Raw genomic sequence first — 14267 nt, forward strand, 5'->3', positions numbered from 1 at the left:
CACTTTCCCTACTGCATAGATCTATTATTAGAAATTTATTTTTTAATGACTCAAAATCTGCTTCTCTGATATTTGAATCTACTCTTCTCACAAAACACAGGTATTTTAATTCCAAGTGATATTTTGTGTAACCACATTGTAGTATAAGAACAAAAGTTACCTTGAGATGGTGATGATAATAACAATACAACTAGCTAACATATTTATATAGCACTTATTAGATGCCAAGCATTGTGCTAATTACTTTACTTATTTTCTTATTTAATCTTTACAACAATCCTATTATTAACCCCATTTTCAGTGAGGAACTTGAGGCAAACAGAAATTAAATAACTTATCCAGGGTTATACAGTTAGTAAGTATTTGAGACTGGGTTTTAATTCAGATCTTCCTATGCAATCTACCACTTTGATACCACTAATTATAATATAATATTATTTTCCTTATAATTTAATAGATTGGAGCCCTCAATACTCTCGACAGTAGGAAAAGATATTTTAATTTTCAGACATGTACTAGGTATATGGCCCTAGCTAAATCATTTATCCTCTCTGGATCTGTTTTCCATCTGTAGTATGGTTTGATGACATTCCAACTCTTACATTGTGATTCTATAATCTGTTGTCTTTTCTTTCTTATTCCACTTGTTTTGAGAATTACTTCCTGACTAGCATGTCTCCTGACTTCAAGTTAGTTAAAGATCTTGATTGTAGTTCAAAGATTCAATATAATGTCAGAGAAGGAAGGCACCTATCCATATAACTATATTTACTATTTTGGGTATGCAGGGAAGATCCAGTCAGTGTCATACAGCTCAGGTGCCATCTTCTCTGGGAAGCATTCTCTGATCACTAAACTGCCAACCCTATTCCCACCTTCTTCCTCAATTCTTGTAGTATATTTATTTATGTAGACATTATCCAATAAAGGGTAAGTTTCTTGAGGAAAGAAACTCAGGTAGATAGATAGATAGATAGATAGATAGATAGATAGATAGATAGATAGATTAAAGATGGATGGATAGAGATATTATATCCTTAGCAATGAAATACCTTGTACATCAAGATGCTTTATAAATGTCTATTTATTTAATTGGATAAGTTAACCTTTTTGATTTTATGTATCTAATATCTCACCCATCTTTAAAATATCATTGAATATCATCTAGAAATACCAGCATATCAAAATGATGCCATTATCAATATCTCATTCGCTTTCATTTGATTTTCCGATAGTGAGGGATTTCTGCTGATTCATTCCTGTCTCTGCTGTGACTAATGGCATGTGTAAGATTTCTGGCCTGGATTAGAGGTGCAGGATAGTACTGTGGAACAGAAAAAGCTAATCAGTGCACAAGGGCATTCCACCTGACCCTGGCTTCATTTTTACTTAACTCTAGCCACTGGGAAATACCAGCCACAGATTTTGGTTTTTTTCCTTAATACTTCCTTAATACTTCTTGACTTCCATTAGATACCAAAATTCAAATTAATTATTTAAACTCTAAGAATTTTCAATGATTTTTGGCAACTTTATTCATGTTTCAAATTTAAGTAATTTGACAATTACCTTTAAAGACTTTTTTTTCCTTTCAAAAATGTACTGATAAATGGTTTAGAAATTTAGTTTTATTCCTAATAGATTAGACTGAAACACAAAACTGACATTACCTACCCTGTTCATTCCTTTTTTGTTCTCGCCCCCCTTTAAACACACACACACACACACACACACACACACACACACATCCCATATATTATGTACTCTGTAAAGCTTTCTCTGATCTCATCATGTTGTAGTGATCTTAGACTTTATATGACACTCTGCTTTATAAATAATAATAATGACACATTAGCACTTTAATGTTTGAAAAATGTTTTATATATATTATCTCAATCAATCTTTACAATACTGGGGAATATGTTCTTGTTAACCATACTATTACAGATAAGGAAACAGTCAAAAAGAAGTCTTGCTTTGAGTTACACAAGTGTTAACAAGTACTTGAGGTAGTGTTATACTCTTGTCTTCCTGATTCCAAGCCTACATTTTTAGCTACTGTTCCTTAAGCTCTCTTATATTTTTTATGTACTTATCATGGAATATTGAACATGTATACATATACGTGTGTATATGTTACAACTGATTGGAATTTGTGACTTCTCCCTTTGGTGTCACTTATGGTGACTATTTATGCTGTTTCCAGGGTCTAGGACAGTCCCATGTGCCCCAACATTTTTTTTCTTTTTCCTTTTTTTGCATATGTGGAATGAAAGGATAAATATTTCCTGAAGAAATTATTGAAAATGTTTCATTGTTCAAAAGTATAAGAAAAATGTAAAATTAAGCAGAGTATCTATTTCTGAGTTAGGATATAGACAGTAAAGATGTAAAATTCCATGAGCAGTTCTTAAAGTACTCTACTTGGGAGTGTGTTGTTAATAAACAAAGTATATATTCATCTTCTAAAATGGTTCCTAGGTTACCATTTTTTAAAAGTACTAGGACACAAAATGAATTCTGTCTCCAAGGTAAGACAACCTTCTCAGAAAAGACTGGGTAATTCTCTCTATCATGTCATAGGGAAACAAAGTAAATAAAACAAAGTCTTTTGTTGTATACAAAACCTTAAAATAGGAAATAATAACACATAACAACAATAATAATAATAACAATAGCAAGAAGGGGCTCTCTGAGTTTAGGATGAACAATTTATTTTATTAGGCTACCTGATTAATACAAAGTCTAAAAAATTTGTTCTAGTAAAGAAGTTTTACTATTTTCTTGCTAAAATGTCCAACTTTATCTTTCTCTGTAATTATTGTTATTATAGCTGCCTTTCAGCACTCAAAAAATGCAAACGTGATAAAAAATTCTTTTTCTGGATTATAATCCCAGGGAATTTTAGTACCAAAAAATGGAAAACTATCTAAATATCAACAAGAGGTATTTGTCAAAAATTTTCAGCATAGAAAATTCTAATATTGTTGTTAAGGATTGGAGTTTCAGGATTAATAAAAAATACTTTACTATCTAATTTATTTCTTTATAACTGGGTTTCAAAAATGTTTCACTATTTTTTTTTACTAATGAAAGAACACTTTGGCCCCATTGGGAAGAATGAAGCCAGGTCAGGTGCTCCTTTGTATTCATTGTGGCTCTGTTTCATGGATACTTTGGCAGTGTTCCTTTGACACTGTCAGGGTACAGAGTCAGGTGCACAGGCAAAGAATGCCCATCTCTGCCTCTCTGAATAGTTGGCCATAGAATTGGAGATGGGTAATCTTTGCCCTCACCTTTGGCTTCATTCCTTGGCATTGCTGCCTAATGGTTGAAACCAAGAAGTACCTGACCCAGCTTCCCAACCTCATTAGTGAGAGTTGAAGGACAATGGAATTGAGGAAAGGAATAAGGAGGGGAAGAGGTAATGTGAGGATGAAAGACCTTTCTTAACATTATTTATAATTATATTTGCTGAATAATGGACAATATTATGGGAAAATCACTAGTTATGACTGACATTTTCCTCTAAAAATCAAGTTAGTTTCCTTGTAGGAAGTAATAAGTATACATTTTTGTTTATAATTTTGCAATTTAAGTATACAAAATGACCTTTCTGACAGCCACTATTGCCAAGGAAAGTTTTTTTTTTTTGGAAAAATGTCTAATTCCCAGGGTTACATGGTTGTATGTGTGTGTGTGCGTTTGTGTGTATGTTTGTGTGTATCTGTGAATGGGATATAGTTATACAAACATAGATGTATATGAGAGAGACAAACAGAGAGAGAGAGAGACAGAGACAGAGAAAGAGAAAGACAGAGAGGAGAAATACAGAGAAATAGAGAGAAAGAGAGAGAGAGTCAGAGATAGAGACAGACAGACACAGACAGATACAGAGACAGAGAGAGAGAGAGAGAGAGAGAGAGAGAGAGAGAGAGACAGAGAGACAGACAGAGACAGAGACAGACAGAGACAGAGACAGAGAGAGAGAGAGAGAGACAGACAGAAAGAAGGATGAAATGCATAATACTCCCCCCCCCGATAATTCATATTCAAACTTGTATAGTGTCTTTGGCACAGTGGTTAAATATAATCAGTACTTTCTTAATTTTTTAAATTGAAATTAGTTTCACCAAAATACTATCCAGGATAATAGGAGAAAGCAGAAGGGCATCATAGTGAACATATAAGGAATTCATAAAGTTTATTAGCAGCCATGTTATAACACATAGAATATTTTGATTGTAGTCAAAGGATTGGGTTCAAATACTTATTCTTCTATTGACTATCTAAGTGATCTTAGGAAAGTCTATTAGCCACTGAATTTATTTATAAAATAATAAACTCTAAAATCTTTTCTGCTTCTAAATCCCAAGTAGCATTGCCTATTATACTCTACCTCTCTATACAATGTTTATCTTTGACATATGATAAAGTAGAGAAGGAATTCTGTTTAATTACTTGGAGACTAGGATAATAGAAGTTGAGGTCTCTTAGTTTATTTCCAAATCTTTATTGTCAATCTTATGTTAACTTGACTTCATGGTTCAGACTTAAGCTTTTTTTCTTGTAAGCCTATTTGTCTTCCTTCTTGCTCCAAAATTATAGTAAAAAGGATAGGGTGTCCTATTCTGAATTTTTGGGAGGGGTTTTTGCAAGGCAATGGGGTGAAGTGACTTGCCCAAGGCTGTACAGGTGGATTATAATTATTAAGTGTCTGAGGTCAAATTTGAACTCAGGTACTCCTGACACCAGGATTGGTGCTCTAGCCACTGTACCACCTAGCTGCCCCCCATTATGAATTTTATTAAATATCTTCACTCTCTTTATGACCTTATAAAAGTCATTCAAACTCACACAGTCTGTTTCTTTATTTGTAAAATAATTTTAATAAATAATGATTTAATAAATAAAACGATTTTAATAAATAATTTTAATAATTTAATTACAGGGTTTGATGTGAGTGATGTTAAAGGGCCAATAATATATTTTAAATATTTTTGGAAAACCTCAAAATAATATATGAATGATATTTATTATTTTTATCATTATTATTGCTTTCATGGATGAACCATTTTGAAGTGCCTCCGTTCCTTTGGTAAAATTAGACTTGAGTTCGATCTTAAAAGTTCAATTTACTAGCATTGCAAATATTAAGGTATAATATGCTCTTGTTTGATTCCACCCTCTCCCCATCTTAACCCTGCCTGAGGATTTTTGGAGTGAGTTTGAAGCTTATTTTCTAGGCAGCAACAAGGAATCTAAAAGATACACTGCTTTTCCTCAGATTGACAATTTAAACAATTAAACAAAGGAAAACCTTTTTTATGAAATTATAAGCAAGGAGAAGCAATAGTTATCCCTGCTTCCAATTGACCTTAAATGAATAACTGCCTAGTAACCAGATTACTAGAAAACTAGATTACTGTCTCATAATAAAACATGAAGTGAATTATTTCTTAATTTTATATCTTTCTCAGGGAGTAGCACTGCCTTTCCCTGATTGTTGACTGTAGTAGCATTTCTTTTCTTCCCTGGAAAGCCATACATTTCATAATTATGATATAAAACAGTACCTTGTTTGCAATTAAACAGATAGTTTAACATGGTTCAATAATGCAAATTCTTAGGACTCATTTTCATACATTAAAGTTTGACAGAAAAGAATTCAGATTTTACCATAAAATATTTAAATAAGAAATAACTAATTTTTTAAGGAAAGCAATGTATAGTAATGAAAGACAAGACTGTAAATATTTTCAAAATTGGCATAGAATATTGAAATGGTTAAAAAAGGCAATAAATTGTCTTTTGTAATTCATATTTGTGTATACAAATGATCTGATAAACACTGCTGTAATTTAATAACTTATTTATAATATATAAATTATAATAATATCTATGTTTACAATATTACAGATTATTGTATGGAACTATGTTCATTAATATTACTATTTTTCATTATTCATATTATCTATAATAATCATAAAGTATAATAATAATAATAGTCTTTTTGGAAAGACATTTCTTGTTTCTCAGTGTTATAAGATACCGTTGCTTTTTTAAAATACATATTATTTTTGCATATTATAATACAGCCACAAAGGGGAAAAACACCTCTTTAACATAGCTTTGGCATAAAGGTTTTACAGATTTGACTATTGTGATAGCCAGAGAGTGTCCTTATAATAAGTTTTTGATGATTAGTATAGTTATAAAGACCAGCTAGGTGGCAAATTAGACAGAATACTGACTTGAATTTAGAAGGACACATCTTTGTGAATTAAAATCTGACTTCAGACACTTATTAGCTCCATGATCCTAAGCAAGTAACTTAACCCTGTTTGTCTTACTTCTGCAATTGTACAATGAGTTGGAGAAGAAAATGGAAAACTACTCTAGTATCCAAAGGGGGTCATAAAGAATTGGATACAACTGAAAAGCAATACAACAACAATAATGATTTTGAAAAATGTTTCGTAATCATTAATAGTAATGCTACATTAATAATAGTAGGAGGAGAAATAGGAAGAAAAGGAGCTGATATTTATATAATACTTTAAGTATCACAAGTTATTTACATGTTATTTCATTTGATCAGTATAATTGGGACTGGACACAGACTAAAATTATTCCATATCATTAGAAGTGAAGGAAAGATCTTAAGAAATTCCTGTTCTGGAAGCACAATATGAAAGATATAGGAGCCTGGAAATAATGGGATTCTTGGTACACCTGACAGGGGTAGAAAGTGTGGTGTGGGTAGAATAGAAGTAACTTTAGTAGGACAAAAACATCTCTGATAGTGAGCAGAAATATATGACCTACAGTCAGGCTGTAGCATTTAACACGAGAATAATTAAATGAGTCCTTCAAAGAGTTTCTTCCACTTACTATACTTTGTGTGCATGATTATGTCCTTATCACAAAAAACAGTGGTTGTCCTCTAGGCTCTCATAACTTATCTATAATGGGACATCTCTTGACAGGATTTCCTACTTAGTCTTCATGGAAATGACTATCTTCAGTGATCATGGGAAATAATGTTATTAATTATTTTCAGTGTCTATGTAGGAGAAAATAGAGGCATCTTCTATTAATTAATTCTCATTTTAATATTTTCCATTAAATTGTTAAAACTTCCAGTTCAGAAAAGGACATATCAGAACTAGTCAAACAATTATTTAACCCCTTATATAGTATTATGCTGATTCCTGTTTATTTAAAGTGGAGAATCAAATCATAGCTTATATAAATTCTAAGGTGTCATTATCTGAACTCCCATTCTCACAGTTGAATTAAGGCCCCAGAACTGGGCTGGTTATACCTATTCTGTAACAATGGGCCAAACCTTAATCCCTGTGCTTCCCTGGCCCCAAGATTATCACTTGAAAATCATTTAGTTCAGCCAGCCTTATTTTTTTCTTAGAAATTTGTACTTTCTAAGTAGGGACAATAAGAATGCTTAGTATAAATATCTCCCAAAAGTCTGTGATTTGCTGTCATTTTGGTATATACAAAATCTTAGGGAAAATCAGATCAAACCAAGAGTATATACATACTAAGTCACATTTGCTGGTTGATAAAAGTCTATTTTATTATTGAAACTCTCAAGAAGTTCCCCTTAAGCATGATAAATATAGTTTATTTCTGGGGCTTCTTAGAGGGCTTTGAGTTCAATTTGTCTCTGGTTCTCAATAATGCAAATCCTTCATCCATCTCATCCAGGGAAGTGTTTAGGAAAGTGATTGGGGAGATGAGAGTCACTGCTGTTTTGGAGGTATGATGCTAGGACACTCATGAGAATATGGATAGGCCTAATGTTCTTCAAACCAGCCGGATTCTTAATTCTAGATTTTTCCACTCCATGTTACCCTGTCCCCACATCACAAACCTTGTCACTTTATCTAGCCTTGTCAATGAGTAGATCTATTCACTCATATTTGGAATCAGAGTTAAGTTCACTGAACATGGTCTATAGGGGGCATCTGTTTCTTTACTTTGAATATATGAAACATTTCATAGTGCTTTTACTGAGAGGTTAACTTTGGCAGGTGATCTGCATCATATACACATATTTCATGGTACAGACATAGTGATCTGTTGATTATGTCTGGCTTGACTTTAATTTTTGGTATCTGTTTCCCCACTCCACACTATGCTCCCCAAGTCCCAAGACTGATTAAAGACTACAAAAATACCCTTTTTAGGGGAGTAATATTTTCTAAAGTCTTAAACCCTGGCCTTTATTCTTCTCCAATCCAAAGGAAGTCTGGTATAGCACTTCAAGCACCAAAAACAAAATTGTAGAGTTGAAATTCTTTCATTTCTATAGAACTTCTCTATTAAAAAAACATTTGGCAAAAAAATTTGGTAAATTTGGTAAAAAAAATCACCCTCCAGTAAATAATCATGCATGTAAACTATCTTCGAGATAGTATTATTTTTTATTATTGCTATCATTATAATGACTGGAATCTCAGAATCAATAGTTCACTTATGCTCCTAGAACATCTTTCTTTGTCTGGTAATTGCTATTAAATGACTTATCCAGGGTCACAAAGTTCATGAAGCCAGAGTGAATGATCTATCTACTTGCCACCCAGCTGCTCCCAAGTTCTTTCGCATAAATTGTGATTTCCAACTATAATGACTTTATGTTTTGATTTTTTCTTGTATACCTCCCACATACAGCAGTACATATAGTAAATGATTTAACTCAGAGATTTTGATGTAACCTAGGCCATCTTGAAATATGCCCTACATTCACCTACAGGTTCATTTCTGGGAACCCCTTGATCTTGAGAGACCAGGTATAAGTATCCTCCCACAACCTCTATGCCAACAGACTTTTATAGAAATGGCTAAAAATGGTTGTGGATATTTAGTGGTTTTTTTAAATTTCATTTATTTATTTATTTATTTTCATCCATATGCACATGTATATTTTTAAGTTATCAAATTTCCTTCCACCCTCCTTCCCACCTCCCTCCCCTCAGTGTTTTTGAATCGTTCTATTACTCACAGAATCTTTTTTTAGTTTTTTTATTTACAAGGCAATGGGGTTAAGTGGTTTGCCCATGGCCATACAGCTAGGTAATTATTATTAAGTGTCTGAGACTGGATTTGAATTCAGGTATTCCTGACTCCAGGGCCGGTGCTCTATCCACTGTGCCCCCTAGCCGCCCCTATTCATTGAATCTTGAGATTAACCCTCTTATTCCAAACCCAATTCTATGATCTATCAGTTTTTGCTTTGATGGATTCGTTTTTACATTATTTTTTTTATAATTTTCACCTACCACTAATAATGTAAAAAAGGTAGAAAGAATGCATGATTTGGCATTTCTTTGAATGATGGAGGTGAAAGGTCTATTTCTAGCATAGCAGCAGTGTCACAGTCCCAAAATGATGATGTATGTGTTAGCATATAATGTTTAGAGGCTTTGTACTAATGCTGTCAATCAGTCTAGGGCTCTGAGTTCTAAGGAGGTGATCTAAGGTTAGGGAGAGAATATGAGCCCACAGTCCAGTGAGGGTGCTAAGTCAGGAGGAAGATTGGCAGAATTCATCAATGACTGAAGATTGGCAAAGTCCATCAATGATTATGCTGATACACAAGACACAGAGAGGCAGGCTACGCAAGTAACACGAGTAACACTTTCAAATATAACTTTGCACCATTCCCTGTATTTTAGCTTCCTGGTTAGCATAGACTTTCTGGTCATGAGTCATTGTTCCAGTAATTACTTTTGCTTCTCTCATTTGATTATGCCAGAGAGATATCCTGGTGGGCACTCATCCTGGAACTTTCAGTTTATACTTGATTCTCTTTGAATTTTGAACTTGACTTTTCTATGAACCCCATCTCCTCCCACGTCAGGTGAGAATGTTTCTCTACCCAAAGGATGTTTAACCATTAGCACCTGTTAGTCTTTTATCGTCTATGGGCTTTAGTTCCTCATCTACAAATTAATTTTTAGGATCCCCTCTACCTCTAAATGTATGGTCATTCCAGTGGATTCTCCTGATACCAATAATTTTAAATTATGTAGATTTGTTTTCATAATTGCTTTTCTTTTCAGGGATTGCATTGTGTTTGCAAAAAAACTTTCCCTATTTATATTTCAAATGTGAGAACAAAATTTTAGGAATGAAGGTCAAACTCAGGAAAATAAGGATTTTTTTCCTATTTTTTTTGTCTCTCTCTTTTAGAAATTCCATTTTTAATTTAAAGGGGCAGTCACTTCTACTTGAGAGGGAAAAGAAAAGTGATAAAACCACATGGAAGACTCACAGGATTTAAATGAACAATCAGTAAGTCCTAATTTTTTAAAAAAGTTTTTATTTAAAAATGTTACTATAAATGTACCAAAAATCTTCCTAAGTATTAAAGTGAGAAGAAATGATTGTTTTATTTGTATCTCTATTTCAATACTTGTATGTAGGTGTGTATATAATATATTTATCATATATATATATATACATTTATCACATATATGTGCTGTAGCTATAATAAGCAGAATTATTTAAGATGATAGGGCTATAGATTACTTTTGATGATTGGGATCCAATTTTTATTTGCCTACCATTATAGAAGGCTTATTTAAATATTCATTTGTAACTCACAATTATGAATCAGCATCCAGAAGAACAATAAGTATTTAAGGAAACACTGAATAACAACTGGATTTTAAGATGTACTTCTCTGAGATCATTGCATGCATAGTTTTCAGATTGTGAAACTTTCAGATAGAGGAAGATAATATAATGCTTGTTGGAATGATGATTCAAAAATTTGAGGAATAGTAATCACAAGCTTCTTGGCATCTTTCTAAATATCCAAGATCATATTTCAATAATCTGGGAAGCTCATGGGAGAAAATATTAGTCTTCTTTCTGATTCTCTGCGAGGAAAAATCTTCTAGTCCCTTGTTCAACGGGGGTGTTCTGCAACAAACTTCATGGTTCTTTTCACCTCCTCTTTGATCTTGGAATAGCTTTGAAGTCTAACACAGAAATTGTAAGCCAGTTTGATTATTGGAATAGTGGATTAGGAGTTAGGGAAGTGTCATAGCAAAAGCCCCATACTTGTGTCGATAAAATGTTACTTCAATACACAAATAGGAGTTTCATTCCCAGGAATGAAACTTTAATATCCTTTATTTTGATTTATACAAATGAATATAACCTTCTCTATTCACTTGAATAATCAGTAATAAATTTAAATACCCCATCAGGAATTTCACAAGTTTGTAATGAAGTCAATTCCTTTAGAAAATCCTGATGAATATGAGTCAGAAAAAAATTTACACAGAAAGAGCCTCTCATGCTTTTCTTTAAAAACTCTCATAAGATATTGTAGAAATTTTCTCAGTTGTTTTTAGGTACTTTATTCATTAACATCAAAGCACAAAATAGATTGGAAAAGGACTGAACTTTCATGCTAAAGTTAAAAAAAAAGGGATCACACATTCATTGTATATTCTTATGAGACCACAAAACAGTTTTTCTCCAATGAATTATGAGGATTATTTTTAATAAGAAAGAAAATTTATTTGCATGCACACAAACATAAATAGACATGCACACATAGATTCACATAGGATATATATATATATAGTCATAAATATATGTTAGATAATAAAATGTAAACACTCATAATCACAGTAACTATAGTTTCTGATCCTGTAGTACAGTCATTGTAATATAATATATAATAGCGATGCAAGGATTGTCACTCAGGACCAGGATGATTTTGACTTGGCTTTAGGAATCAGGTCTGTGTCTGAGGTCAGAATTCCAGAAGGTCCAGCAAAACTAGGAGAATTCATTTGATATCAGAGATAAGAGAGGTCTAAGGAGTCAGGCAATGTATAGGAGATCATGTTAGTTTCCAGGAGCCAGTTTTAAAACTGTAGGACTATCCACTAGTAAATGATGTATATTCTGAGACAGGTCATTATGTCTTTCCTTTCTGATTTGGGAAGGGGTAGAAGTAAGAGAATTACTGAGTAGTCCTTTTCCTAGTTCACATTCCTTCTAGGTTTTTAAAAATTGTGATTGTGAGCTTTTTCTTGTTACTTGTTACTTTCAGCTTTTATAATATTTTACATGGACTACAGAGCTATATGGAAGGTCAGAAGTCTATTGCCTGATTGGGTTTTCAGTTGAGATGAGCATGATTATGATGGAGATATTGTTGATTATAAAACTGTGCAATATGAGAATCTTTAATCTCTTAGGACTCTGTTATTGGTTTTGAGTCTTCACAGATGATCACATGATGATCATCATGACCCCTTCAGCCCCAATTCAACTGGTAAATTGGTACTGAAAATAAAAAGAACAAAATAGAGGGAGAAACTTTGGGAAGAGAAAGAAAAGAAAGCAAAAGGAGAATTTTTTTCCTTTGTCACTCAATTATCTCAACCTAGATGTTAAACTGATATTAAAACCTTAGTGAGTTATAATAAAGGCTTCCTTTTCATTCTTGACAGAGAGAATTTAAAATGATGTCAGAGATGACATATTCAATGTCATCACTCTTATTAAGTTATCAGGAAGCTTGAAGCTCATGTTAGGTGCTAAGAATTCAGTTTGGAGGGGTGGTTAGGTGGCACAGTGGATAGAGCACTGGCCCTGGAGTCGGGAGTCCCTGAGTTCAAATCCAGCCTCAGATACTTAATAATTACCTAGCTGTGTGGCCTTGGGCAAGCCACTTAAATCCATTTGTCTTGCAAAACAAACCTAAAAAAATTCAGTTTGGATGCTCTATAATGACTTCTAAAGTCTCTCAAACTTCCAAGAAATTCTGAAATGTGAACATAATGTCACAATTTGCTATTTTTTATAAATATATTTGTAATGATATTTGATCAAGAATTTACCATAGAAACTCAAAGGGTATATCAGAAGTGAGCTTTCTTATTTTGAATGATGTATATATAACCATTTCAGGATTCAATAATTCCTGAAATCCTCAAGAAAAAAATGCATATTCTTAAAATTATTAAACAGTTTGAAAAGGCAGTTAATCTAAGTTGAGCAATGAGAAGAAAAGTTCACTCAGACTAAAATTATTATGTTTGCAACAACCATATATTAGAGTGGTAACTGGGAGAACACTTTGGAACTAATGTTAGAAAATCCATTTTTTAAAATGAACAATTCCTGCTAGTTACTTAACAGTATATGCTCATGTAAAGTTGTGCCTACAGATAACTAGTTTGATAGGATTTAATCCATTTTGCATGAGAAGATCATTCTATAATTCTAGACTTGGGGATTAGAGATGTATTCAAAACCAGCTCAAGAAACTTACTAGTTGTGTGATAATTATTAAGTCAATTTACATCTATGAACCTCATTTTTTTCCTATAAAATTAGGATAATCATCTATTTTGTGTCTACATTATAGATTCACTGAAAGGAAATGTCTTTTTTAATCCCTAAACATTTCTGTGACTATGTCATTATTATTATTGTTAATATTAATATTGTTTGTTTTTCAATTACTTCTTTTGAGGTGAAATAAAGTAGGTGGAATAAGTTAAATCTCTTCTTTTATTAAACCAATGATTGACAGTTTAAGGAATAAGAGATCAAAGGATTCATATGCATATCAAATAAAATCATTTTGATTTTTACTTATCTCCAATAAAGCATATTCACATTGTGAACCAGTAAGATAAGTAGCCAAATAATCTTTTTGATATCTAAATTTAAAAAACACAGTATTTCTAATATATATATATATATATATATATATATATATATATATATATATATATATAAATCTAATTAACAAAAATATTCATTCGTTGCAAAGTATAGGAGATAGCTAGCTGGTGCAGTGGATAGAATTTCAGCCCTGCAGTCAGGCTTACATGAGTTCAAATCTGGCCTCAGACATTTAATAATTACCTAGCTGTGTGACCTTGGGAAAGTCACTTAACCCCATTGCCTTGCAAAAATAAAAGCAAAAAAAAACCTCAATATGTTTGCATTCAGAGAAGTTTTTTTTAAATCATAATGTATTTCTTCAATCATAGAGTAATAATATGCCTTCTATTTTGTAGGAAGTTTCTGAAATTTTTTAGAGACTTTTATATAAAAAAATATTGGGAACCATTGTACTTGTCCATTGTTGATTCCAATATTGTAATTTTCTCCATTAAATACAATTTAGATAAATTATCTACTTCTTCTAAATTCATTTCCTGCTGTAATCAGGTGGGAGGTTATGAAGTTATTTCAAGTATATC

The 14267-nt window shown here is 32.4% G+C and overlaps 1 protein-coding gene across 10 annotated transcripts in view; it reads left to right on the forward strand.

Annotated features, from left to right (window-relative positions):
• EYA4 (EYA transcriptional coactivator and phosphatase 4) overlaps positions 1-14267 on the forward strand; it is a 368182-nt gene that overhangs the window by 58947 nt on the left and 294968 nt on the right. For 9 of the 10 annotated variants that reach the window (XM_074187618.1, XM_074187619.1, XM_074187616.1 and 6 more), the window contains exon 2: positions 10216-10317. In XM_074187618.1, coding sequence (XP_074043719.1) covers positions 10285-10317 — 33 coding nt within the window. In that variant the 5' untranslated portion in view covers positions 10216-10284. Of the gene's footprint in view, positions 1-10215; positions 10318-14267 lie in introns of those variants that run through there. The other variant, XM_074187623.1, reaches the window with a different exon arrangement.

This window comes from Macrotis lagotis, chromosome 5 (assembly GCF_037893015.1).
Source record: "Macrotis lagotis isolate mMagLag1 chromosome 5, bilby.v1.9.chrom.fasta, whole genome shotgun sequence".
Lineage (NCBI taxonomy): Eukaryota > Metazoa > Chordata > Mammalia > Peramelemorphia > Peramelidae > Macrotis > Macrotis lagotis.